The sequence below is a fragment of the Neophocaena asiaeorientalis genome, unplaced genomic scaffold, assembly GCF_003031525.2.
Source record: "Neophocaena asiaeorientalis asiaeorientalis breed wild unplaced genomic scaffold, Neophocaena_asiaeorientalis_V1.1 scaffold184, whole genome shotgun sequence".
NCBI lineage: Eukaryota > Metazoa > Chordata > Mammalia > Artiodactyla > Phocoenidae > Neophocaena > Neophocaena asiaeorientalis.
The window spans coordinates 7,388,926-7,415,574 of NW_020185325.1; the positions used below are offsets into that span (position 1 = coordinate 7,388,926).

General features: G+C 39.5%; 2 protein-coding genes across 4 annotated transcripts in view; one reads left to right on the forward strand and one right to left on the reverse strand.

The window, feature by feature from the left end:
* Window positions 1-4,489: 4,489 nt before the first annotated feature.
* Window positions 4,490-15,609, reverse strand: MBLAC2 (metallo-beta-lactamase domain containing 2). Its single transcript, XM_024734360.1, has 2 exons — window positions 14,716-15,609; window positions 4,490-5,394 (listed from the first exon to the last, which is right to left on the reverse strand). The coding sequence occupies exons 1-2, from the start codon at window positions 15,167-15,169 to the stop codon at window positions 5,009-5,011; spliced, it is 840 nt and encodes a 279-aa protein (XP_024590128.1). The 5' UTR covers window positions 15,170-15,609; the 3' UTR covers window positions 4,490-5,008.
* A 172-nt stretch (window positions 15,610-15,781) lies between these two features.
* POLR3G (RNA polymerase III subunit G) overlaps window positions 15,782-26,649 on the forward strand; it is a 43,926-nt gene continuing 33,058 nt past the window's right edge. For 2 of the 3 annotated variants that reach the window (XM_024734352.1, XM_024734355.1), the window contains exons 1-2: window positions 15,782-15,898; window positions 25,546-25,667. In XM_024734352.1, the coding sequence (XP_024590120.1) occupies window positions 25,551-25,667 (117 nt within the window). In that variant the 5' untranslated portion in view covers window positions 15,782-15,898; window positions 25,546-25,550. Of the gene's footprint in view, window positions 15,899-23,699; window positions 23,732-25,545; window positions 25,668-26,649 lie in introns of all 3 variants that reach the window. The other variant, XM_024734354.1, reaches the window with a different exon arrangement.

A 26,649-nucleotide genomic window follows, 5' to 3' on the forward strand; every position in this document is an offset into this window, starting at 1 on the left:
AAAAAAAAAAAAACAAAAAAAGGCTTTCTGGCAAACTCAGTCATTTTACTGAGTTTCGGAAAGGGGCAGAAGTTCAGGTGTGCTATACCTGCCATTCTTAACCCAAAATCAGAATGTGCCATATCACACTCCAAAATTGCCCCCCCAAAATGGCTGGAGGACTTTACACTCCTAGCAGCACAGCAGGAAAATATCCACTTACCTTACCCTTGCCAACACTCCATATCCTCCACATTTCTCAATCTGGTTAAACTATCTCATTGCTTAAATTTGCATTTCCCTGATTACTAGTGAGGTTCAGGATAATTTTATGTTTATTGGCCTTTTGTATTTCCTCTTCTGTGAATAACCTGTTTATATAATTTACCCATTTTTCTAATAGGTAGTGAAGGGTATCAGAACATGCCATCCCAAAATATATCACTGTGGCATGCTGATTAAGCTGAAGGCAATTGAGAAAAAGCAAATACAGGAAAGGCTCTCTGACTTCCCCCTTACTACCCAAAGCAGGGCATAAAATTTCCCTTGAGAAAGATGCCCTCCCTGTACGAGGACGAGGAGAACATTCTTATCACTGGAGATAGGGATCCAACATCAAGATTAATCTGTATTTTAAAAAATCCATTAAAATAACCCTGGGACTTCCCTGGTGGCACAGTGGTTAAGAATCTGCCTGCCAATGCAGGGGACATGGGTTTGATCCCTGGTCCAGGAAAATCCCACATGCTGTGGAGCAACTAAGCCCGTGCGCCACAACTGCTGAGCCTGCGCTCTAGAGCCTGCGAGCCACAACTACTGAGCCCACGTGCCAGAACTACTGAAGCCCGCACACCTAGAGCCCATGCTCTGCAATGAGAAGCCACCGCAAGGAGAAGCCCTAGCACTGCAATGAAGAGTAGCCCCCGCTTGCCACAACTAGAGAAAGCCCGCGAGCAGCAAAGACCTGACACAGCCAAAAATTAAAAAAAAAAAAAGTTGTATTTCACTAGTTTCCACAATTTACCAACCCTAGCTCAAGCCCCTTTTTCCTGTCTCATCATTCTCCAGTTTGTCATTCTTTGCTAAAATGGTATACATGCGCTCAAGCCTATCCATTCCTTTGGGTTTATATTTCATATATATTAACCTCTGTGTACATGTAAAAATACTAACGTCAAAAAAAATTTGTATGCTTTGCTCCTGTTAATCTCTTTTGTAAGTTTAATTCTCAGGCCCAGCCTCAGAATCTAAGAGGGTAAAGGAAAGGTTTTTCCTCCCATACATTAGTTTACCTTTTTCTTGTTGATTTGTAGGCATGCTTTGTATTTGTTTTAAAATTTTTTTCTGTTACACAAGTTAGGAATATTTTTAAATTTCTCTCCCTCTTTAACTTTCATTATGACATCCGAGTTCTAAGACACTTTAAATTTTGATATAGTTTTGCTTTTTGTTTCTATATAGAAAAGATCTTCCCTATCCTAATGTCTTAAACATGATTAAAATTTTCTTTCAATACACATGTGATTCTGCTTTTTACATTTAGATGTTTAATCCATTTGGAATTTATTTTTATGATGGCAGGGGCCTTTTTTCCCACATCAACAATTGAAATATATATTAAATAGTCCCTCTTTTATCCACTTATTTGAAATGCTATATTTATTAACTACTTAAGGCTTATACAGGTATTATTCAGTTTCTGGGTTCTCTATCCTTGCCTAGGGATTTACAGCTTATTTATTACAAGCTTTTCAAAACTGCACTTCACATAGAAAATAACCTTGCAAGACATTAAATGGAAATTTGCTAACATTATAAAAAATACCAACTTTAGAGTGAAATAAAATGTCCACTTTAATAGTTATCACATAAATGTTCACTTACACTTATCTGAAAATTATAAGAGGACAATTTGTGCATGTCACATTCATATTACTATCCATATAAGAACAACGACACATAATCATTTATTCAACTATATCAGGATAACACACAAGGTTTTGTTTGTTTTAGACTTCTCAGTTAAAAGGAAACACCAAATAAGGAAACTGAATTTCCAAAAATTAAGTTATTAACAAAATGAATAATAAAAATTATTTCTAAATGCCTTAGGTTTTGACAACTTTGAATTATACTTACATAATATTATTTCCCCAAACCATAAATTACAACAAGGGTCACTGTCAGGATGAAAATATATATTTTCAAAGCTTCTTTAAAATATGCTATTATGCTTTAACATCACTTGATTTATTCTTGGCACATGTGGCATCTTGAGAAGTAAAAATACACTTTGCCAGTTTTATGTTATTGTGCAGGTATAAGAGAAAGAGCTCAGCTTGGGAGGCAGACAGACCTATGTTCAGTTACCAGCTTTGTCCAAAGTTGTGTTAGGCTGGTCAATTACTTCTTGGCACTGGGGCCAGGATTAAATTAAATAATGCCTATTTTAAAATGCATAGCATGGGCACTAAATGAATGATACATCCTTTCCCTAATTTACCCACATTGAAGCCATAGCAAAATATCACAGTCTTATGTTTTGGTACAATTTGAAAAACCGGGAAAAAAAACTGGGAAATTTAAAAATAAAATCAATGTGCAATGTGCTTTGAAAAAATCACACTTTTAAGAAATAAGGAAAGCCTTCATCAGGTTTAAATATTTTTCAATAAAACTTAGTGCCTACTATAACCTGATTTTTTTAAAAAGTCCTAAAATATGATTAAATGGTCAATGGTTAAGGACTTTGGGTTTTCTCTTGTGCTATTGATATAAAAATAATGGCTATATTTAAGGCTCATTAAGTGATATAGTTTGTACTTGCCCTGAACCAAATCTATGTTCTTGATGTTGCACTATCAATTAAAACAGACCTACTGCCTTGAATGACTGTCATAGAGAAATTCCCATGATATTCTTCATTTCAACAACCATGGCTTCCTTGCTGATTTTAAGTAAGTTCATTTTGTGGCATGTGGCAGTAGTTTGTCTGTCATAAGGATGATTCTTATATACACAATCACAGACCCATTTTTCTCATGCTAAATGCTTGGTGTTTAGAAGATCTGAGACACCGGAAAATTGAATTGACACAAGGAATAGCCTACTCTAGACAGCAATACTTTCATCCCTATTCTTAGCACTGAGGATGCAGAAATAACCCCATTCTTGTTTTCTACCCTCACCACCCAACAAATCATCCTTCCAAATCTGACTCAAAAACTCCTCCTCCAGGAACCTTTCCCTAACCAAACTTCACACCCCTCCATTTATGTCCCTGACACTCATGTGTAATTTGTATTAACTTCAACCTGCATATACTATTATTCAAGTTTTGTTTGTCTTCTACTTCCAGCTAGGATATAGTCTCTGACTTTTTAAGCTTCCACAGTGTTTAGCACAATGTATGCATGTATGTATGTGACTGTGTGTATGCATGTGGGGTGTGTGTGTGTGTGTGTGTTGAATGAATAAAAGACTAAAGAACCTGAGTGGGGTGTTGGGTAGGAAAAGTTTCATATTTTTTCAGAAATCAAAATTGCTGGACCTTCTTAATACTAAAAAATCTGATTTCCAAAGCTATCTGAGTTTGGTTTAGGCTATGTCAATAATAAAAAGGCAGTGAAAAAACTGTTTAAAAAACCCTCATGAAATATTCCAAAAGGCTTTTCAATAAATTATTAAGAGTACCAAACTAAAACATTTTACTAAATAGTGGGATAATCTTTCCTATATCTTTATAAATGTAGACTTCTTTTCATTCAAGACAAAGAATACTGAACAGGAATAGGTGTTGTGAATCAGGATAAAAAAGGCAATTCACTCTAAGTCAATATCTAATGCACATTTTGCAATTGCTTTGAAAAGCCTTCTGTGGCAAATATGTATGTTATGTTAAGTAAAAGAATGGTTTATATTAGGATGTTGTTTGGTACTATAAAATATGACACATATACTAAAGCTGCTATTTAAAAAGAAAAATTTTGTTTATTATAGCTGTTATTATTAAAATAGGATATAATTTTAAAATTACTCTTAATGTGTATATTTTCAAATTTGCCTGACAGTGTCCTTTTGAGAAATCTGACAATTTATAGTTAGATTACAGACATTTGAATTTCACTTTTACAATTGAAAGTATTACACTTACATAATAACAAACAACAATATATAGTAGTTTCTTTTTACTGAAGCACTCTTCAATTTATATTTAAAGCTTCACAATAAAACAAAATTCATTGTACTTTTTGTACGTAAAATTACATAACACATAATGTACACTATAATTACATTAAGAATAAATAAAATGAAGCATAAAAATTCTGTACCATAGGGGCTTCCCTGGTGGCGCAGTGGTTGAGAGTCTGCCTGCCGATGCAGGGGACACGGGTTTGTGCCCCGGTCTGGGAGGATCCCACATGCCGCGGAGTGGCTGGGCTTGTAAGCCATGGCCGCTGAGCCTACGCGTCCGGAGCCTGTGCTCCGCAACGGGAGAGGCCACAACAGTGAGAGGCAAAAAAAAAAAAAAAATTCTGTACCATAACAATGGATTGTTTTAGCTGTCATTCTAAATGTTAGTTTAAGTTTTCAGTTCTAATGTACTTTAAACCCCAAAACCTTTATCTTCAAATAATATATTAAAAATATCAAGTTCAGAGTATAAACATAAAACTCTTTATGCTCTTTTTTCTAGGTCATCTAGGAAATAAAATGAGAGAAATGAGACACAAGGATAGTTCTTTCTCTTACTGCAAAATGCCTCCTTGCTTGCCCATATACCTCTATATCATTTCTAGAACAAATATTACAGAATTATGGCAAATTACAAGCTTTGGCAAATTATAATCTTATTTAAGTGGTTTCTTATTTGGAAAAAAGAAAAAAAATTAAGAAGTTCCATTTTTGGCTTATTCATTCTCAACCGTTTTTTTCCTCTAATACATAATAGTAGTAAAAAAGCACTTCTTAAAGTGGTCACTATTTTAAACAACACAGAATTAATTGTATTAATTTATAGAATTAAATACTAGGGTGAGGTCCTAGAATTTGTTACACGTAGGGCTAAACTTGCAAGAGATCGCATGGCAAAAGTAGAAACTTTGTGACATATCCCAGCTTTTGAAATATAGTTAGAAGCCAATCGAAAAAGCCTTTCAGCACCAAAGGTATTGAAGTGCCCAGGAAGCACCTTCTCTACCAGACCTCTGTCCACTAATTCTATCAGACGTTCACAGGTTCCAACATAGTCACTTATCCTGCTGTATGGGAGCCAGTCAATCAGCGATCCATCATACACGACGTCTCCACTGAAGAGAATCTTTCGGTCTTTGTCATGTAAGCAAATACTGCCCCTAGAATGACCAGGCATGTGCATAACAGTGAGCTGTCTGTCACCAAGGTTGATCACATCCCCTAAAAATGGAAACAGAATTTACAGATAAACATGTTATATATTTGACTTCAATCACTTAAAGAATAGAAGAACACAACAGTTTCAAAGATGTTGGGAAGGATGAACTTATTTTAGTTTTATTTTAAAAATACCTACTTTTTATTGATGATTTAAAATAAGTTGCCTATATTTCACTTCTGTTGTTTGCTAGACCAGTGTTTGCCAAAGTAAACAGTGAAACACAATTTCTGCTGGTTGTTATAATATATAAAAGAAAAGAAGAAAAGAAGATTCTGTGGTCAAATAATTTTGAAAACTCTTCCTTCAAAGAAAATTAAGCAGCTTTCTTTTCAGCAAGATATGCTAATGTACATTTAATATGCTAATGTACATTGTGGATATACACAAGGGAGATGTGGCTGTATAGTTTCGCAAATTTATTTGACCAAAAACCTCATTTTTCAGAATATCCATTGTACTAGTATCTGGTGACACAATTCATGAATGGTGCTCTAATGAACAGTATTATATTTTTGCCCTTTGTTTTGTCACTCCGTGGAAATTAAGACCTGAGGAATCGGTACAAATGATGATGCTCTGGCTACTGGTATTGCTGTAATAAACTGTTCTTAGTCTCTGACCCAGGAACCTCATGTCTTCTGTCAGAATCCATGAAACTGGGGCAGGCTAACTTACTAACCTGCAAGTATGGTAAAATCTCACACTCTTCCCAGTTATTTGACAGTGGGGAGGAAACTGAGCTATATGAATACAAATTGCTGTTTTACTGGATTTAAATCAGTACTAACTTAGGTAAATCATAATAAGTTAAAATATTCATATTGTTATCTCTAGTGCAAACATATACAGAAAAAAATCAAAGAAATATAGCTAAAATTAATAGTGAAATTAAAATGGTGTAATAATCAGGAATTGCTAACATAAAAGAAGAAAATAAAGGAAAAACAAAGACATAAACAAGAAATGAGACATAGAAAACAGATAACAAAATGGCAGACCTAAATACAGCCATATCAATAATTATATTAAATATGAAAGGGATAAACACTCTAATCAAAGGCAGAGAGTGTCAGTCTAGATTAAAAAGTGAGATATGTATGCAGTCTACAGGAGAGGAACTATAAAATCAAAGACAAAAATAGTTTGAAAAATTATACCATATAAATATTAACAATAAGGGCTTCTCTGGTGGTGCAGTGGTTAAGAATCCACCTTAACTTAATGCAGGGGACACGGGTTTGAGCCCTGGTCCAGGAAGATCCCACATGCTATGGAGCAACTAAGCCTGTGTGCCACAACTAACGAGCCCACACGCCACAACTACTGAAGCCCGTGTGCCTAGAGCCCAAGCTCTGCAACAAGAGAAGACACCACAATGAAGAAGTGCACTGCAACTAAGAGTAGCCCCTGCTAGCCACAACTAGAGAAAACCCGCGTGCAGCAATGAAGACCCAACGCAGCCAAAATTAAATTAATTAATTTAAAAAAATATATTAACAATAAGAGAACTAGAGTGGCAATACTGTCAGACAAAATGGATTTTTATATAAGAATATTACTAGAGGAAAGAGGTACATTTTATGAGGCTATACATTAGGTCAATACATGAAAAAAAATTCTAAATGCATATGTACCTAAAATAGAGACTAAAAATTCTTCAAATAAAAACTGACATAATTAAAATAAGAATAAACAGTTCAACAAATGTGCTTAGAGATTTGAATAGTCCTCTCTGAATAATTCATAATACAAGTAGATTGAAAATCAGTAAGGATACAGAAGACCTGAACAACACTATCAACCAGCTTGACCTAACTGACATATATAAAATAGTTTACACCAAAACAGTGAAGTACACATTCTTTTCAATTGCACATGAAAAAGGTGTTTTGTTATATTTGTACACTGAAAACTACAGAAACACTTTCAAGAGAAATTAAAGAGGATCTAAGCAAAAGGAGAAACATGCCATATCCATTAATTGGAAGACTCAAAGCTGTTAGGTTGGTAATTAAATCCAGTTTTTCTTATAACTGCACTGTCTAATAGTACTTTCTAGGATAATGGAACAACATTATCTGTACCAACATTATCCAATATGGTATCCACCAGCTACGTGTAGCTAATGGTACTTGAAATAAAGCTAGTGCAACAAGGAACTAAATTTTTAATTTTAATCAATCTTAATTAATTTAAATTTGTATTAGATAGCTACATGTGGCTAGTGACTACTTTAATGGTCAGTGTAGATCTATAGATTCAAGAATCTCAATCAAAACCTTGACATGCTTTTTTACAGAAATTGAAAATCTGGCTCTGAAATTTATATGGAAATGCAAATGACCTAGAATAGCCAAAACCATTTTGAAATAGAGGTATAAAGTTGGAGGACTTTTCTAATTTCAAGAGTTCTAACAAAGTTGCAATAATCAGGAGAGTGTGGTGCTGGCTAAATGATAGACATAATCATTGAAAGAGACTAGCGTCCAGAAGAAAACACTCACATATATGGTCAGTGTTTTTTTGCGGTGCGCGGGCCTCTCACCGTTGTGGCCTCTCCCGTTGCGGAGCACAGGCTCCGGACGCGCAGGCTCAGCGGCCATGGCTCACGGGCCCAGCCGCTCCGTGGCATGTGGGATCTTCCCAGACCAGGGCACGAACCCGTGTCCCCTGCATCGACAGGCGGACTCTCAACCACTGTGCCACCAGGGAAGCCCATGGTCAGTGGATTTTTGACAAAAGTATCAACTAAGATAATTCACTGGGTAAAAGGATAGTCTCCTCAACAAATTAGAGTGGAATACTTTGGATATATATATATATATATATGCAAATAAACAATATGCACGTCTCAACCCTTACTTCACAATATTAACAAAAATTAACTCAAAATGGATCATAATCCTAAATGTGAGAGCTTCCAGAAAAAAAAACAGAAGAAAATCTTTGTGATCTTGGGCTAGTCATAGAGCTCTTAGATATGACACAAAAAGCATAAAACATAAGGAAAATAGACTAATTGGACTTCATCCAAGTTATAAACTTCCTTGCTTAAAAAGATACCATTAAGAAAATGAAAAAGCAGGCCACACACTGGGAGAAAATACTTGCAAAATGTATATCTGATAAAGGACTTGAATTCAGAATATATAAAGAACACTTACAACTCAATAAGAAAACAATTTTTCAATTTTTAAAAAAGAGAAAAGATTTTGATAGACCCTTAAACAAAGAAGATATTTGAATAGCAAATAAGTACCTGAAAAGATGCTCAATGTCATTAGTCATTAGGGAAATGCAAATTAAACCTCAATGAAATACCACTACATACTCACTAGAATGGCTAAAATCAAAAGGACTGACAGAATCAAGCATTGACAGAGATGTGGAGAAACTGGATCTCTTATACACTGCACTGGGGAATGTAAAATGGTATAGCACTTTGGAAAACAGTTTGGCACCTTCTTAAACATTTAACATCCATTTACCATACAACCCAGGAATTCCATTTCTAGCTATCTACCAAGGAAATGAAAGCATGCATCCACCACAAAGGCTCGTATGCAAATTTTCATGCTGCATTACTCATAACAATTTCAAACTAGAAAGTTCAAATTTCCTTCAACAGGTGAATATATAAAACGTGTTATATCCATAAATGAGTTATTTCTCAGCAATAGAAAGGAATTATTAATAGATAAAACAACATGGATGAATCTCCAAAACAGTATGCCAAATGAAAGACACAAAATATATTATATGATTACATTTGTAGAAAATTTTCAGAAAAACAAAACTATAGTGACACAAAACAGATCAGTGGGGCCCGGGATGGGAGTAGGGATTGTTCTGGTCTTGCCTTGAATCCAAAAATTACATTAAAATGGAATCAGGTACTCACTCCCGAAGTTCCCCACATTCTAGTCATAAGGGGCCAGATTCCTTCACAGGATAATTGTTCCAGATTTAAAGTGCTTCGGGGATCACAAACCACTGCCATTTCCTGTATGATTGGCAAGTAAGGTGAAGGAAATTATAGCTAAGTTGATTTAATAATAGAGCTGTTGGAGACAGATTGTTTAATAAATGTACAGAAAGGAAAGGAATGAGGGAAGTTTGATGCTAAAAAAGGAGCTCTAGAGAATTACCGATGGAGGGGTAGAGTCTTATGGGTTTTTGATATTCAAGGCAAGGTTATACTCAAAATACTTAGCAACAGATAAGACATAAGCACCCACCTATCAAAATGGATACCAACAATAAGCAATTGATAAGGCCATAGTGACTGAATATTTCTAGATCTCCATTACCCTATGGCTTTATAAATGCCTCCCTTATGCTTATAATGCTCACATATAATTTCACCAAGACCTCTCTTATAAGAACCAAAACTGCCTATGAAATGTATCATACATATATCATATATAAATATATATGAAATATATATATACACACACTATCCTTCCAAGCCCTCACGCTAACCCAGTTGTCACCAGATTCCAACCATACTAGACTTCTCTTGGCTTCTCAAATACCCTTTCCCATCTTGGCATCCCCAATTTTTAATTTTTATTTCATTTTTAATCAACAAACTAGATGTACATATTTCAAATAAAATACTTCAGAAGGGCTTAAAATATTCTTTGCCCCATCCTGGCTCTATCTCCAATTCTGCTCCCAAGAGACAACAACTTTTAACAATTTTAGCAACTTCTTCTTGTAGTTGCCTCTACTAGATATAGTTATGTAAATAATATTTATACTCCATTTCTTGTTTTCCCAATTAGATATACTCTACTGATTTCGTTCATGTATTACCATTTCTTGGTTTTTAAATTTTAGATGTTGTCCATTGACTGCCACTATGAAATATAAGGATTTTTAGTAGCTCTTTTTACTCCTCTCTGTCCACCTACCATCAGCACACATATATACATTTCTCATCCTTTCACCCCTCAAGAGTAATGATTCAACTGCTTAGATCTGGAACACTCTGTGCCTGAGGTTCTATCGTTGTCAGTGTCATCCTTTGCCATCATCCTGATGCTTCCTTTCAACTTTCTCTTGCATTAGATCTCCTGTTTCCTTTACTCCATAGCTTCCTCTTGGTTTACTCCCTTATTTTGAAAGGAGTAAACAGGATAAAGGTATATCTTAGTATCTTCCTAAGTAATAGCATGCGGGACTTTTTGAGAACTTGATTGATAGTGGAAGGGATGTTAGAATTCTAAGTTGGAAATCAGTTTTAGTCAGATAAAGTACAGCTCTTCTTTTCTAGCTCCAAAGCCATTATGATCTAGATGACCTTTTTTCTTTAAATTTGGAAGCCCATAGACTCTTCTTTGATCCCAGTGTTCTGAAATTTTATAATAATGTGCCTTGGGTTGGATGTGTTTCCATCCATTGTGCAGGGAACTCCGTGGGCTCTTGCAATCTGGAAATTTACATCCCTTAATCATGGGATATTTTCTTGAATTTTCTCTACTATGTTTCTTTTCCTCTACTTTCTCTATTTGCTCTGTCTGTGCTCCTATTATTCCAATGTCAGATTTTTCACACTGGTCCTTTACTGATTCTCTCCTACTTTTCATTTTGCCTATTTGTTCCTTTTGTATGTTTTTCAACTTTATCTTCCAGATATTCTACTAAATAATTTCTGACATTTTAAATTCCAAGAGTTCTTTTATGAGTGTGAATATTGTTCTGTCTGCTGCTTATTTTTAAGGCATCCTGTTGTCTCTCAGATATCTTGAATGCAATAGATTCTGTTATCCCCTGATGATATTAATGATTGCCCTCTCCTCTCAAGTTGCTTTACGCTGTTTTAGTATTTGATTTCACGTGAGAGGATTTTCTCAGATTTTTTATAATGCTTGGTTGTCTGTTTAAGAGTGGGGGGATAATGAAAAAGTTGTTTGAAGCACATGCATGGGGCCTGGTGATCTAGGCTTCACTGTAGAAAGTTCAAGCCAAGGATTACTTAGGAATCAGCATCTTAGTCTTTCCTCTAGGGCTGGGCAGATTTTCCAGATAAGATTCTTCTAGTTTCCTACTTGGGTGGGGGGAGCGGTAATGGCCTGACTCTCATTCTTCTGGGAAACTAGTAAAGAACATATATATTACCTATCTATCTATCTATCTTCATTTGTATATATACATACACATACACTTATCCCTATTTTCCATCTGAACTCCTGAGCTCATTAGTACTTGGCATCCCTCAATCAAGAAACCCCTTTGCTTGCGACTTCCCTGGTGGTCCAGTGGTTAAGACTCCTCACTTCAACTGCAGGATGGGTTCAATCCCTGGTGAGGGAACTAAGATCTCATATGCTGCATGGCGCAGCCAAAAAAAAAAAAGAAACCCCTTTACAGAGAACAAACTAACTCTGGGGAGAGGAGCATTCACTTAGGGAGAAGAGTTCAGAGTTTTAACAGCTTCTTAAATGGCTTTCAACCAATTCTACTTATTTTAGTTTTCTTCCCTTTGCCCCAACTAAGGTACCAGCTACTGCTAATTCCTGAGCCTTTTAAGTCTCAGTGCAAACTGGATTGGCTCTCAATTTTCTATTGCTGGCATAGGATAAAACTGCTAACTCAGTCATCACATTTACTCTCCAGCATCCAAAACAGAACCTCAATGTGGATTTATACATAAAACAAATAGACAAACCATGGTGCATTTGCTGTAATCTTAGTGGGATTTTGAGAGGGAGTCAAATTAGATGTGTTCGTTCAATCTGCTACCTTTCTGGAATCCGTTTTTGTTTTTAACCTCCCCAAATGATTTTTAAGTTTACCTGAAACAACTGTTCTAGTATCTTGATGACTCTAGGAAAATTGTTTAAACATGTACAGTAGGGGCCAAAATGCCTGCCTATTGTGAAAAACAGGCAGAATGATGTGTGCCCATTCAAGAAGAATGTGCTGTATCAGTTTAGGGTTTATTGCTATCTTCTTGTAGGAAGATATGATTTCACTATTAGTAGGGCGAGGTGTTTTTCCATCAAAAATGATGCATGCACTGGATGATGATCTCCCCTTGTCTTCCTTGTCCCTTATACACAAGTAAGCTTTTGGGTTAGTGATACACTGCATGGATTTATGCTTCTCCACGACAGGTGGTCATCAATACACCAAATGAAATGTAATAAGCTAATGAATTCAGCCTCCTTATTTTCTAACCAAAACAACGAAGACTTCATGCTGTTAGGTATGTACGGTTTGTGTGTACGTAACTGTGTATGAGTTTTTAATATAAATATTTTCTATCTCCTTCCAGGTACCTGGATTATGATAATATCAAGTTAGCAGGCCACACCATTCAGAAGAGACAGGAAATTAATATTCCTGAGAAAAGAGGATATTAGATACTACTTGAGAGGGTGAGACATCCAGCTCCTAATGAAAAACAATTTTTAATTTAACACAGTATTACCACCTTCAAAGTTTTTAGTAAATATTAACCTTTCATTTCACACTTTCAAAGGCTTAAAGCACCACAAGGTAGCTTGCAGCTTCCTTGCAACTCCAAAATCCTGTAATTCCAGCATCAACTGGGATTTAGGAAACCTGGTTTCCAGTCCGAGCTCTTTCCCTTACTATGTGACTTCAGGTATGATATTCAAGCCTGTGTGGATTCTTCATCTATAAAACAATAATTCCTATCGTTCTTTCATCATTTCCTATTTCTGGCACAGAAGCAAAAGTAAATAAATCAAAAGTCATTTATTCATTTAGACAATTTAAATATATTTTAAATACTAATGTAAACTTTTTTTGGGGGGGGGGCTGGGTGTTAATTTAGTCTGAATACCCATCAACTGCATGGAAATCCTACCTCTAAAAGTATCAATTCCATCAAGAAATACAGCAATTAAAAGTACCTTTAATGTAAATTTAGTTTTCTTTCATCTCAAATTGTCAGGTAATGTAAGACTCCCATCTAAACCATTGTTTTTTTTAATCTTTAGATTTAAAATTTTAATGAAAAGACTGTTTAAGTGGGGTGTGAGGTATAGAATCTTGCTTTCTATTTCTTATGCCTCAAGTGATCAAGATCTCATCTGTAAGATGAACTCATTTTTGTAAAGTACTTCATTATTTGTCATACTGGTTGGTCACAAAAGTGAGACTTATTGTACTGCAGCAACTGGATTTTTCTGCCTCGTAGGGGAACGGTTTAATAAATTAATTTGGCAAATAAAAGAGTTTCAAGATAGAAAGGAAAGAGGGTTTCACCTCCTACTCAGAATTACCATAATATATTTATGGGGTAGGATTTATGTATGATCTGCATGCTTTGATCTATTGTGCCTGGGTTGCAATCCTAGCTTTTATCTGTATCTTGCTCTGTGGACTCTAGACAAGCCATTTAATTGGGGGTCAGTAGCCTCACTTCAAATGTGTTGTGAGGACAAAATCAACAGAAGCATTCTAAAAACAAAAAAGAAAGTAATATACAAATATCACTGCTGTGACCAACTGGCTTAATTATTTAAGTGACTGTGTGAGGTTGGAAGGGCTGGAACCCTACACTATTTTATTCCATTAGTTTCTTTCTGAACCCCATCCTGCTTTTCACAGAGCCAAAGAGGCCCAAGGTTATCTAAGCATTAGTCCACATACTTCACCATTACGGGAAATAGCCTCCTTATTAACCTTTCTCAGGCCTTGCTTTCAACCAGAATAGAGAGCTGTCATAAGACTCAGACACATTCTACTTCTTATATTCACAATCAAGCTTTTTCTCTTGTGAGGCAACATCAAGAACAGAAACCTATCTGAAAGATAAAGATGCATGAGCAGATTAGAACCACTGCTCTCTAACGGCTTTCTAAGCCTACAGGTGGGAATTGTTCGATCCCGGCCGATGAAGTCAGCAGTTCTCAAAAGCATAGAACATGACATGCACTCTCCATGAGGCACCATTCCTTAAGAGTCTTTTCGCTAGAAAAGTGCCTGGAAATGTCAGACTTGTGTTCGGGAAAAGAATGGGAATCCTAGTCAGAAGTCTCTATAGCGTTACTACATACCGTACGTTACACAGGAAACTGACTAGGGGGTGGGGCCGGCTTTCAGTCGAGTACTCAGCATTACTACAAGGTGCCGGAGCTTGTCTCTGGTAGGGAAGGCTGCAGTGGCCTTCCAAAGACTCTATGGTCGAGTGGGCTTTTGACTCAGGGAAGGGAGAAACAGAAGTAGTGTTTCTGCGATGTGACACCTTACAGCCAAGAAGGTGTGCAACAAGCACCCCTCGGACAGTTTCTCCCCAGTCCCTTCCCTTAATGAGAGAACGCGCGCCCGTGAGGGACCATTACCATCCTGCAGGATGAGGGTGGGCTGCACCGCTTGCACTCTGAACTGCCTGGCCCTCCAGCCCGGGCTCGGCGCCCGCACCACCTCACTGTCGGAGAGCCAGGTCACGGTCTCAAAGTTGTCCCCGCGAGCCAGCGCCTCGGCCTCGGCGTGGTGCACCGCCACCCGGTCAAACTGGTAGAGGCCGCCGGAGTGGTCGAAGTGCACGTGGGTGGCCACAGCCAGCAGTGGCCGGCACGCCGCATCCTCTTTGGCCCTGCGGTCCTGCAAGAGGCCGGAGGAGTACAGGTACTCCGGGAGGCTGCGCAGCCCTAGGCCTGTGTCGATCACCACGTCCTGCTCGGAGCCGCGCACCAGCCAGATGTTGGCGCGGTTGCCAGACTCATAGAAGCGTTCCTGAATCCAGAAGACGCCGTCGCCCAGGGACTTGTGGGCGTACCACTCAAGCGCAGACATGCTGGGCAAGGATGCGGCCAGGCGGAGTGGGTGTGGGCGTGTGTGCCTCCCGCAGGCTGCCCAGACTCGGGCGCTGCAGCTGTATGGAGCGCTCTGCCCGCAGCCCGGGAGAAAGCGCAGAGCAAGGAGGGGGCGGGGGATGCGGATGGGGTTGCGGGGAGAACCAGGAGGAGGAAAGACACGCGGAGACTCTGCCTGCAGCGTCCGCCCGCACCCTCCTGCCAGGTCCGCAGAGAGCAGGAGCTGCTCTCCTCGCACCGGGGCGCTGGAACAATCGCAGCCTCACTGGCCGTAGCACAACGGAGCGTTAACGCAGGGGCCAATGCAGTAGACGAGAGATCCAGAAAGTGATAACTCTTCCCAGCTCTGGGGGGGTCTGACGGCAGAGGCCGAAAGCTAAGCGTGGGAGGGAGCAGGGCAACCCACCCACCGCGCGCTATGATGCGCACTTCCAGCTGGCGCAGAAAGAGTCAGGCCAAGGGGGTTGGACGACTACGGCGCCCGCCAAGGGCTAAAAAGCTCTTTGCCAGGAGGGCGGGGCCTAGCTAGGGAGTGGGTGGGGCTAATTGGTTGGGTTTGAACGCGGCTCTGAGGCCGCGTGGAGGGCGGAGCGCGCTTCTCCAGAGGTGGAACCAGCACCGGAGCGTCGGAACGTTCTGTCCGCACCCCTTCCTTGCCGGCCGGCACTTCGGTTGCACAGTTTTCCAAGCCTCGAGACTTAGTGAGCAGGTAACAGAGGAGGCAATTGAGGGCTTGGGAGGAGTTGGAGAGGGTAAGTGGGGAGTTAAAGGGGCACATGGAGAAGGTGGGGGAAGTCAGGAGTGGAGATTCATTAAAGCGCCTCTGGATTGAGGGGCATTGGGAGATAGCTTTACGTCCCCTTCTCCTAATCCCTTCACAATCGTTTAAAATTGTCGCTTCCAATTTTTACCTAGTCTCCACTTCCTAGGACTGTTTGCAGTGAGAATGGAATTTATACTCTTACTGATGGTAGATTTCCAATTCCTTTGGTATGATTGGTTCAAACACGAGTCATTGCCGCAGACTTGCAGCTAAGGACAGACTATTCAGTATGTTTTCTTAACTGTTAGCACTTTACCCTGTATCATGGGGAAGAGGTGTTGTTGATAAGATTTTCCTGTCTTCTAAAAAATTAAATTATATATTCGTTCCCCTACCCTCCTTTGTTTTGCATTGTTTGTCCGCTCTTGGAAGAGAGCAAAGAAAGTTGGGAAAAAGGCTCAACTGAGGAAAGGTGGAGGCAGCCGCACCTTGAGAGGACGGGAAAAGTGGATAATGCCTGGGCGTGGCCCCAACAGCCACAGAAATCACCCCCACTATTAACACCAGGCTCCTGTCCCCATCCTGCATATCCCCACTGTTGAAACATCCATTTAGGCTTCAGAAATTCCCTTGAGAACTTGACTAACCTCCTTGCTCTGCCAGGAAAAATTATAAAGAGACCCATGAGACAGCATTATAAAAGATAATTAGGAAAACACTTATTGTGGCAGCTGCTAATAAGCCTTCTTAGAAGGAGAGGTGTATTCTCCTCCCCTACAATCCTTAAGTCTTCGATGAGGATGTAGCCTTTCTGAATATTTGCCTAACCTAGTTAGAATTTATCCAGACACTCTGTTCAGGGTTATTCTTATGTGCAAGTCCCAAGCTAAAAGATGTGTAAAAAACAGAATTAAAAAAACAAAAAAAAGGCATGATCTGGGTTCCCAACAATTTGAAGGAAGATAATAACTGTACACAAATGTTTGCAATGTAAAGCAAATGAGATATGTACCCCAGAGGAAGTAAAAACTAGGTGCTATGAGAATATGCATGGAAGGGATTGTTCAGTGGCATTTGAGCTGGCCTTAAAAGATGACTGTTGGTTAGGATGTTCTCAACAGGGAAGAACAGAACTCTCTGCAGTTTTATTTTTCCTCTAGGCAAAGAGAGGTGAATTGGAGTAATATCCTTACTAGGCCATGAGCTCAGCAATAATTCTCCCAATTTTTATTGGACTTTTGCCAGGCTCTGGTTGGTAATGGGGCAGGAAAAGGTGAATAAGTCTTCAAATAAAGAGGCCTTCACACTTACAGATCCTTCTGCTTGTATTACACTTTCCCCTATATATCCTTTCCTAGTTCTCAGCCTGGCTTTTTCCTTCTCTTTGTCAGGTTTGTGCTCAAATATTACAAAATACAGGAGGACTTTATTCAACCATTCTTTCCATAATAGCACCCACGTTTCCTGCCTTTATTTTTTCTTGCACTAATCACTACCTGGCACTCTATAAAGTATATTTTTTTCCATTTCCCATGGTAGACTATGAGCACTATGAAACCAGGGATTTTGTTTTGTTCGCTATTATATTCTCATTATGTAGAAGGTGGTCTGACCCAGAGGTTGCTTAACAAATACTAGAAGGATGGATAATTGAAGAAATTACTGGGGAGACAGACAAGAACTGACAATTACAACATGATTTTTAAAAGGGTAATAAAAACAGTGTAGTACTTGGGAAACAGAAAAGAGATAGGCCTACCTCCATTTCGGATGGAGGAAATGGTCAGAAGTGGCATTTGCATAGTATCTTAAATGATGATGAGGGCTTGCTTACGTGGGTGTGGCCTTCCAGGCAGAAGGAACCGTGACATGCAGCAGCTGGTGTAGCAGAGTTGAGAGTGGTTAGAGCTGGGGTGGGGGGAAGGGGAGGTGCAAGGTGCAAGAAGCGGAAAGTTAGTCTCCAGAGCTCTGTTAGTCAAGGAGAGTGATACATCAAGTTTTGTGTTCTAGAGAGATGACTGGAGAGTGGATTGAAAGGGGGAGTCTGGCCATGAGAAGTTTATTTGTTCTGTATTAGAGGTCCAGGCAAGAGAGGGTAAAGGCCTGAACTAAAGCAGAAGTGAAGAAAGACAAACATATAAGAAGGGACACAGAGCTGATAGTCTTCTACTATTAGATGAGGAGATCAAGGGAGGTGGAGACAAGGTCAGCATGACTGTTAGTTTCTAATTGGGGCAATTTAGGTGCTATTCATCAGGAAAGAAACTGTGACCTGGCTTTCAGTGCCTCTCCTAGCTTCCATGCCTGCTTATATCTGTTTGTATGTTTACTGACCAAGGTAATATGTGCAAGAGACTGTGTGAGATGTGGAGGACAATACAGTTAAGCCACAATTATAACTCATAAAATGTTAGAGCTAGGAGGAATTTCAGAGATGAGCTAAATCTCTGCCACAAAGTTGTTTCCACTGTTAATTAGAATAGGCTTTTGCATTTCAGCTCTTGGATACTTGAATTACACTCATCAAACTATCTCAGAACAATTCTGAATAGGAATTTGCAGGAGGCATCCCAAAATGGAAGGGTGGTGCATCTGATTTTACATTTCCTTTTTTTTTTTTTTTTTTTTTTGGTACACGGGCCTCTCACTCTTGTGGCCTCTCCCACTGCGGAGCACAGGCTCTGGATGTGCAGGCTCAGCAGCCATGGCTCACAGGCCTAGCCGCTCCGCGGCATGTGGGATCTTTCCGGACCGGGGCACGAACCCGCGTCCCCTGCATCGGCAAGCGGACTCTCAACCACTGAGCTACCAGGGAAGCCCTGGAGCAGTAGTTCTTAATGTAGGTTACATATTGGAATCTCCTGGAGTGCTTTAAAAAGTCCTAGTGCCTAAATCCTACCTCCAGAGATTCTGATTTTATTGTTCTGGGGTGATGCTTGAGGGTTTTTTGTTTTGTTTTGTTTAACTCTCCTGATGATTCCAGTGTACAGCCAGGTCACAAACTTGTTCTAGAAGTTAAAAAAAAAAATCCTTAATAGTAGGCTGACTGAATTGTATTTCTGTGGGTAAATTTGCTTATCAAATCATAGTAAGTAAGTAAATAAATAAGGAAAGCCTAACACTGATTACAGAGCTGTTGTATAGAGAGTATTCTACTAAACAGTGGGGGATATAAAATCTCTACTGTTAATATAGTTGAAGAAATAAACAAAAAAAATGGAAGTGAAACTCCTTCTCTTTGGAACAGGTCCATTTCCCAAAAGAGGCATTGTCTATATTTCTTCCAGAATTGAAGAATGCTGCTGCATTGTATGTATTACCTCAATTTTTAAAAATCCATTTATTTTAGCAAGAGGATCTTTCCAAGAGCAAGGTGGGATGAAATGACAGTTGTGGATGTTGAGGGAGTTAAACTGGATCTTAAGGTAAAAAGGGATGCAGCCAGGCAAGGAGGAAGAGGGTTCCAGTGGAGAGAATGCTAGTCAAGACGTGATTATAGGCAAGTGAGTCAGGAGGATCAGTGCAGCCCTCTTAAAAGGGCCCCCAGTACTTGTAATAGGGAGGTTTTTTTTTTAAATTAATTAATTAATTATATTTAGTTTTGGCTGCGTTGGGTCTTTTTTGCTGTGTGGGCTTTCTCTAGTTGCGGTGAGCGGGGGCTACTCTTCATTGCAGTGTGCAGGCTTCTCATTGCGGTGGCTTCTCTTGTTGCGGAGCACGGGCTCTAGGGGCGTTGGCTTCAGTAGTTGTGGCACGCAGGCTCAGTAGTTGTGGCTCATGGGCTCTGGAGCGCAGGCTCAGTAATTGTGGCTCACGGGCTTAGCTGCTCAATGGCATGTGGGATCTTCCCGGACCAGGGCTCGAACCCATGTCCCCTACATTGGCAGGCGGATTCTTAACCACTACGCCGCCAGGGAAGTCCCTGGGATTTTATTAAAACCTAGAGAAGAGACAGTTTCATAAGGATGGAGGCAATAATGAGTGGTATGCTTTGGAAGTTCAAGAGCATGAACAAGGGAAAAAGTCCTGTGGATTTTGCCATTGAGGACCATTAGGGACCTTTGCATTTCAGCATCTGCCTGAGTATAGTTCCCATCACAAGTAAGATAAAAGCCAAACCCTTTACCATAACTCACTCAGGGCTCCACAAGATCTGGTCTTAACCAGACTCTCCTTGTTCCTCACCAGCTGCATGAGCTTCCTCCTCCCAGCTTGTGGCTTCCTCCTTTGCCTCTGTTCTTCCTTCTGTCCATAGCCATCTTCACCTCATTCCTTCATCTTGAAGCTCACAGCCCCTCTCCAGCACCCTGCTCCGATTTATCCTCCACAGAAAGACTTCCCTTGTGTGAAAAAGTCAGTACCATACCCCTTTGTTATTCTTTACCCCTTTACCATGATTTATTTTTCTTCAGAGCTGTACTGATTTCCTAGGGCTGCCATAACATATTTCCACAAATTGAGTGGCTTAAAACAACAGAAGTTTATTCTCTCACAGTTTTAGAGGCCAGAAGTCTGAAATCAAGGTATTAGCAGAGTTTGTTCCTTCAGGAGGCTCTGAGGGAGAATCTGTTCAGTGCCTCTCTTCCAGCTTCTGTGGTTCCTGGCACTCCTTGGTGTTCCTGGGTTGCTGCTACAGCACTCAGGTCTGTGCCGGCATCTTCACATGATGTTTCCCCGTGTGTGTCTCTCTCTGTCCAGATTTCCCCCTTATGAAGACACCAGTCATTAGGAGGGGACTCACCCTTATCTCATATGACCTCATCTTAATTCGATTTCATCTTCAAAGAGTTTATTTCCAAATAAGGAAGGTGACATTCACAGGTCCCCGGGGGGTTAGGACTTAAACACATTTGGGGGTGGGAGGACATAATTCAACACTACAGGAGCACATAATATTATGCTACATACTTATGCTTGTTTGCGTTCTTTCATCCACTGGAATATAAGCCCTGAAGGCAGGGACTTGGTTTTGTTCAGTGCTCTCTGAGTCCTACCACGGTGCCTGGAATGCTCAATATTAGTTGGATGAAATTGGCCCACATGAAGTAGAGGATGATTTGGATAATGAGAAAATGGGAAAAGTTGGTTAAAAAGACTCTTCATTCAAGAAGTTTAGCAGGATGAAAAAGGACCACAGTAATGGTTAAATCAACTTTAAGGATTTCAAACAGTGAAGCTTAGGCCACACTTGTGAGCCACTTTTTCCATGAGATGGTTACCCGAGTCCAGGGATTACCTTTCAGCTCTGCAAGAGAAGAAAATTAATTTAGCAGCTTCCCCAGGTACAGGAGAACTGACTCATGATAACCAAACTAAAAAGAAATGGATTTGTAGGCCAGAATGCCATGTAACTATTAAGAGTGTCTCAATAGTTAGGATTGATTTTTCTGCCAAGGGCAGTACATTCACTAATGGTAATCAGTTTATACACCCGAAGGTTTCTTGATAAATATGAAAGTTTAGAGTCAGCAGAGTTGATATTTCTCAAGGGATATTCCATCAAGCAACGGCAGCTGATATACTCTCTTTTGTAGGGTGGGTTTTCCTTAGAGTGAGGGTGTGAGCTCTTCTGCTCAGCAATTTTTGTACTTGGGAGACCTGCTTTCTATAGGCTCAGCATATGTTATAGGGAGGTTTTTTTTTTAAATTAATTAATTAATTATATTTAGTTTTGGCTGCGTTGGGTCTTTTTTGCTGTGTGGGCTTTCTCTAGTTGCGGTGAGCGGGGGCTACTCTTCATTGCAGTGTGCAGGCTTCTCATTGCGGTGGCTTCTCTTGTTGCGGAGCACGGGCTCTAGGGGCGTTGGCTTCAGTAGTTGTGGCACGCAGGCTCAGTAGTTGTGGCTCATGGGCTCTGGAGCGCAGGCTCAGTAATTGTGGCTCACGGGCTTAGCTGCTCAATGGCATGTGGGATCTTCCCGGACCAGGGCTCGAACCCATGTCCCCTACATTGGCAGGCGGATTCTTAACCACTACGCCGCCAGGGAAGTCCCTGGGATTTTATTAAAACCTAGAGAAGAGACAGTTTCATAAGGATGGAGGCAATAATGAGTGGTATGCTTTGGAAGTTCAAGAGCATGAACAAGGGAAAAAGTCCTGTGGATTTTGCCATTGAGGACCATTAGGGACCTTTGCATTTCAGCATCTGCCTGAGTATAGTTCCCATCACAAGTAAGATAAAAGCCAAACCCTTTACCATAACTCACTCAGGGCTCCACAAGATCTGGTCTTAACCAGACTCTCCTTGTTCCTCACCAGCTGCATGAGCTTCCTCCTCCCAGCTTGTGGCTTCCTCCTTTGCCTCTGTTCTTCCTTCTGTCCATAGCCATCTTCACCTCATTCCTTCATCTTGAAGCTCACAGCCCCTCTCCAGCACCCTGCTCCGATTTATCCTCCACAGAAAGACTTCCCTTGTGTGAAAAAGTCAGTACCATACCCCTTTGTTATTCTTTACCCCTTTACCATGATTTATTTTTCTTCAGAGCTGTACTGATTTCCTAGGGCTGCCATAACATATTTCCACAAATTGAGTGGCTTAAAACAACAGAAGTTTATTCTCTCACAGTTTTAGAGGCCAGAAGTCTGAAATCAAGGTATTAGCAGAGTTTGTTCCTTCAGGAGGCTCTGAGGGAGAATCTGTTCAGTGCCTCTCTTCCAGCTTCTGTGGTTCCTGGCACTCCTTGGTGTTCCTGGGTTGCTGCTACAGCACTCAGGTCTGTGCCGGCATCTTCACATGATGTTTCCCCGTGTGTGTCTCTCTCTGTCCAGATTTCCCCCTTATGAAGACACCAGTCATTAGGAGGGGACTCACCCTTATCTCATATGACCTCATCTTAATTCGATTTCATCTTCAAAGAGTTTATTTCCAAATAAGGAAGGTGACATTCACAGGTCCCCGGGGGGTTAGGACTTAAACACATTTGGGGGTGGGAGGACATAATTCAACACTACAGGAGCACATAATATTATGCTACATACTTATGCTTGTTTGCGTTCTTTCATCCACTGGAATATAAGCCCTGAAGGCAGGGACTTGGTTTTGTTCAGTGCTCTCTGAGTCCTACCACGGTGCCTGGAATGCTCAATATTAGTTGGATGAAATTGGCCCACATGAAGTAGAGGATGATTTGGATAATGAGAAAATGGGAAAAGTTGGTTAAAAAGACTCTTCATTCAAGAAGTTTAGCAGGATGAAAAAGGACCACAGTAATGGTTAAATCAACTTTAAGGATTTCAAACAGTGAAGCTTAGGCCACACTTGTGAGCCACTTTTTCCATGAGATGGTTACCCGAGTCCAGGGATTACCTTTCAGCTCTGCAAGAGAAGAAAATTAATTTAGCAGCTTCCCCAGGTACAGGAGAACTGACTCATGATAACCAAACTAAAAAGAAATGGATTTGTAGGCCAGAATGCCATGTAACTATTAAGAGTGTCTCAATAGTTAGGATTGATTTTTCTGCCAAGGGCAGTACATTCACTAATGGTAATCAGTTTATACACCCGAAGGTTTCTTGATAAATATGAAAGTTTAGAGTCAGCAGAGTTGATATTTCTCAAGGGATATTCCATCAAGCAACGGCAGCTGATATACTCTCTTTTGTAGGGTGGGTTTTCCTTAGAGTGAGGGTGTGAGCTCTTCTGCTCAGCAATTTTTGTACTTGGGAGACCTGCTTTCTATAGGCTCAGCATATGTTCTAGTGACTCTGCAACTGAAGCAAGGCCATTTGGATATTTTCCCTCTCTTAGTGTGGACAAACGGAATGAGCTTGGTAATTAAAGTAAGTATCTTTTCTGTATGAATTGTGTTTCATAGTAACTAAATAGTAGATGAGGGGAATTGATTACTGGTGGGATTCTAGTTAGTAAAGAAAGAATGATAAAATTTGTGTATCACCACATTACAATCCATAATGGAACCGTGAATCTAGGCTATGATCATCAATGGCTGCAATTTTAAAATCATTAAGTGAAAACTGATAGGAACTTCATACTGGACGAAACAGACTGACAGCACCTAAACCCAATGACCAGAGAACATCACCGAGAAAGGCTTCATGTGCGTTCTGTGATGCGGTAGGAAAAACAGAGCATCTCTTTTAAGTATTCTTGTAAAAAATCAAACCCAAATTTGAGTAAGCCTCTATTCCATCTGTTTATAGAAAATACAGGGAGTAGAGGAATATATTAAACCACATCTTGTGTAATCAATCATGCAAATCCAGAATATGGGAAATTGTACAGCCTTCCTACTCTCAAAGTGTGGTCTGCAAACCAGTGCATTGATAGCTTCAGAGAGCTTGTTAGAAATGCAGATTCTCAGGCCTACCCTGGGCCAGCTGGTTCAGATTCTGCCTTTTAACAAGATTCCTAGGTAATTTGCACATGCCTTAAAGTTGGAGAAGCATTGCAAAGGACAATGACCTTGTTTTTTTCAACACATAAATGGTTAGGGAAAAAAGGGAGGGAACTGTTACAGTGGTATGGAGGGCATATTATTGCTTTCTTGGGCTTACAGAGTTGAATGATACTCAGTAGCATCATTGGGGGAAAGATTTAAAGAACGTGCATTATAACCTTCACTACAGTCCAATGCAGAGTTGTAGTGAAAGAGCCTTAGTGTAGGAATCCTGTTTTCGCATTACAGTTGACTCTGAACGACACAAGTTTGAATTACGTGGGTCCGCTTATATATGGATTTTTTTTTCAATAAATACTAACACTACACAGTCTGAGGTTGGTTGAATTTGAGAATGCAGAACCACGGATTCGGAGGGCTGACTATAAAATTATACATGGATTTTTGACTGCATGGGGTGGTCGGTGCCCCTAACCCCATGTTGTTCAAGCATCAACTGTATAGTGTAATCACATTTCAGACAATTCAGAAATTCAGTACAGGACTTAAGAATGACATTGTTATTATTTCTAAAGTTAAAGAGTACAGGTTTATCTTACCTTTAACTTAACTATTTGAGATGTTTTTTCTCTGAACTTTAAACATTTTTTTTGCTTGGACAGACCTCTTCAAAGTTTTACTGAGCCCATTCCCATTTCTAAAAGGAGGACATTGGAGGATCTCAAGGATTCTAACACTCAAATTTTAGGATAAAAAATTATTTAAAAATTTAAAGTATACATGACTGCTGATAGTCTTCAAGTTGATTAAAAAAACGAGGTGTCCCCTCTTCATCAGCACAACCTTTCCTTGGCCACATTTTGTAATATCTATCTGAGATCTTGTTGCCAGACCACAGAGAGGTGGAGAGAATTGCATCAGCTGGCTGCACAGCGCTTGGGGCAGCATCGCAAAGGAGCCCCAGGATCAGCCCTCCACCCAGGATCTGGGTGAGGTAGTTGAGCCCATCATCACTTTACTTGCCAAACATGACTAGATGTGACGGGTTCAGGAATCAGTTTATCACATATTTATTTCTTTACAGGTTTTGCTTTCCAAAAGTGTTTTAAATGGGCCATGCTATTTAAGGAGTGGAGTGTATTTTGTTTTAAAATGTTGGTTTCATTTTTCATTTGATCCAGTGAATCTTAATCATTAACAGTGTCTTAATTTGCCCACTTTTTCTGATGTAACTAGTTCTGATGGCTGGGAATAAAGGAAGAGGACGTGCTGCTTACACCTTTAATATTGAGGCAGTTGGATTTAGCAGAGGTGAAAAGTTACCCGATGTAGTATTGAAGCCACCCCCACTATTTCCTGTAAGTACATTAACAGCAAAATGCTCACAGGGTGTTTTTTCATGTTTCAGAGAAAATTTAAATTCTGTATAAGACTTGAATATATGATATCATTATGATATCCTAACTATAAGAAAGTAAAAGAGAGTGTGTCACTTGCCTTTAATTTAAATATTTCCACTGTTCTTTTCTGAAATTTTTCTAATTTTCAAACTGCTTTCTTAAAATACAGAAAACTATATACACCTTTTCCTGAATGTATTCAGTACTTTTTGAACCAAGAAAGAATTTTTTTTCAATCCTTGCATTTTATAATGCTGTTATTGATATATTCCAATATTAAAATAATATCTTTAAAAGTTAAGTCAGGTTTTACAGTGGTCCTCACTTCCCATTGTGCCAGACCTTCACCTAATGATTTTCTTCTCATCTTGTATCTATAGATTTTAATTTTGCTCCCTAGTATACCACTTGACCTTTTACCCACTGAACTTTTTTTTTTGCTTATTTCCTTATTAAAGTCAATTTTAATTTTGTTACTCTTTCTCAGAATATAAGCATTTCTACTACATTTAGTGTTGCTTTTAAATTTAATGAGTATGCTGCAGACGTAATTGGTGTAATTTTTAATCTAATGTTTTCGCTTTATATTAAGTTTAAAATGTAAGCTTACATTTCCAGATGCACATGTGCTGTAGTATAAAATATGAAAAAATCATAAATAACCAGATACTCCCTCCAGGAATCTTTTCCCTCTTTTAAAAGGAAACATCCTTTGTTGAAAGATTTATGTAAGTAGAGGACCCTGGATAAATGTATTGGGGATCTAGATGTCTCACATGGGGAGTGTCTACTTTTTGCTCTTTGTATTTTGCCTTTCTGATATTCATTATAGCCTAAAAACAAAGGTAAATATCTCAGGTATAGACATTATGTCATTTAACATTGATTTCTTTTAAAACAAGCTCTTCTGCATGTGTGAGGTTACTTCTAAAGCTTGGGA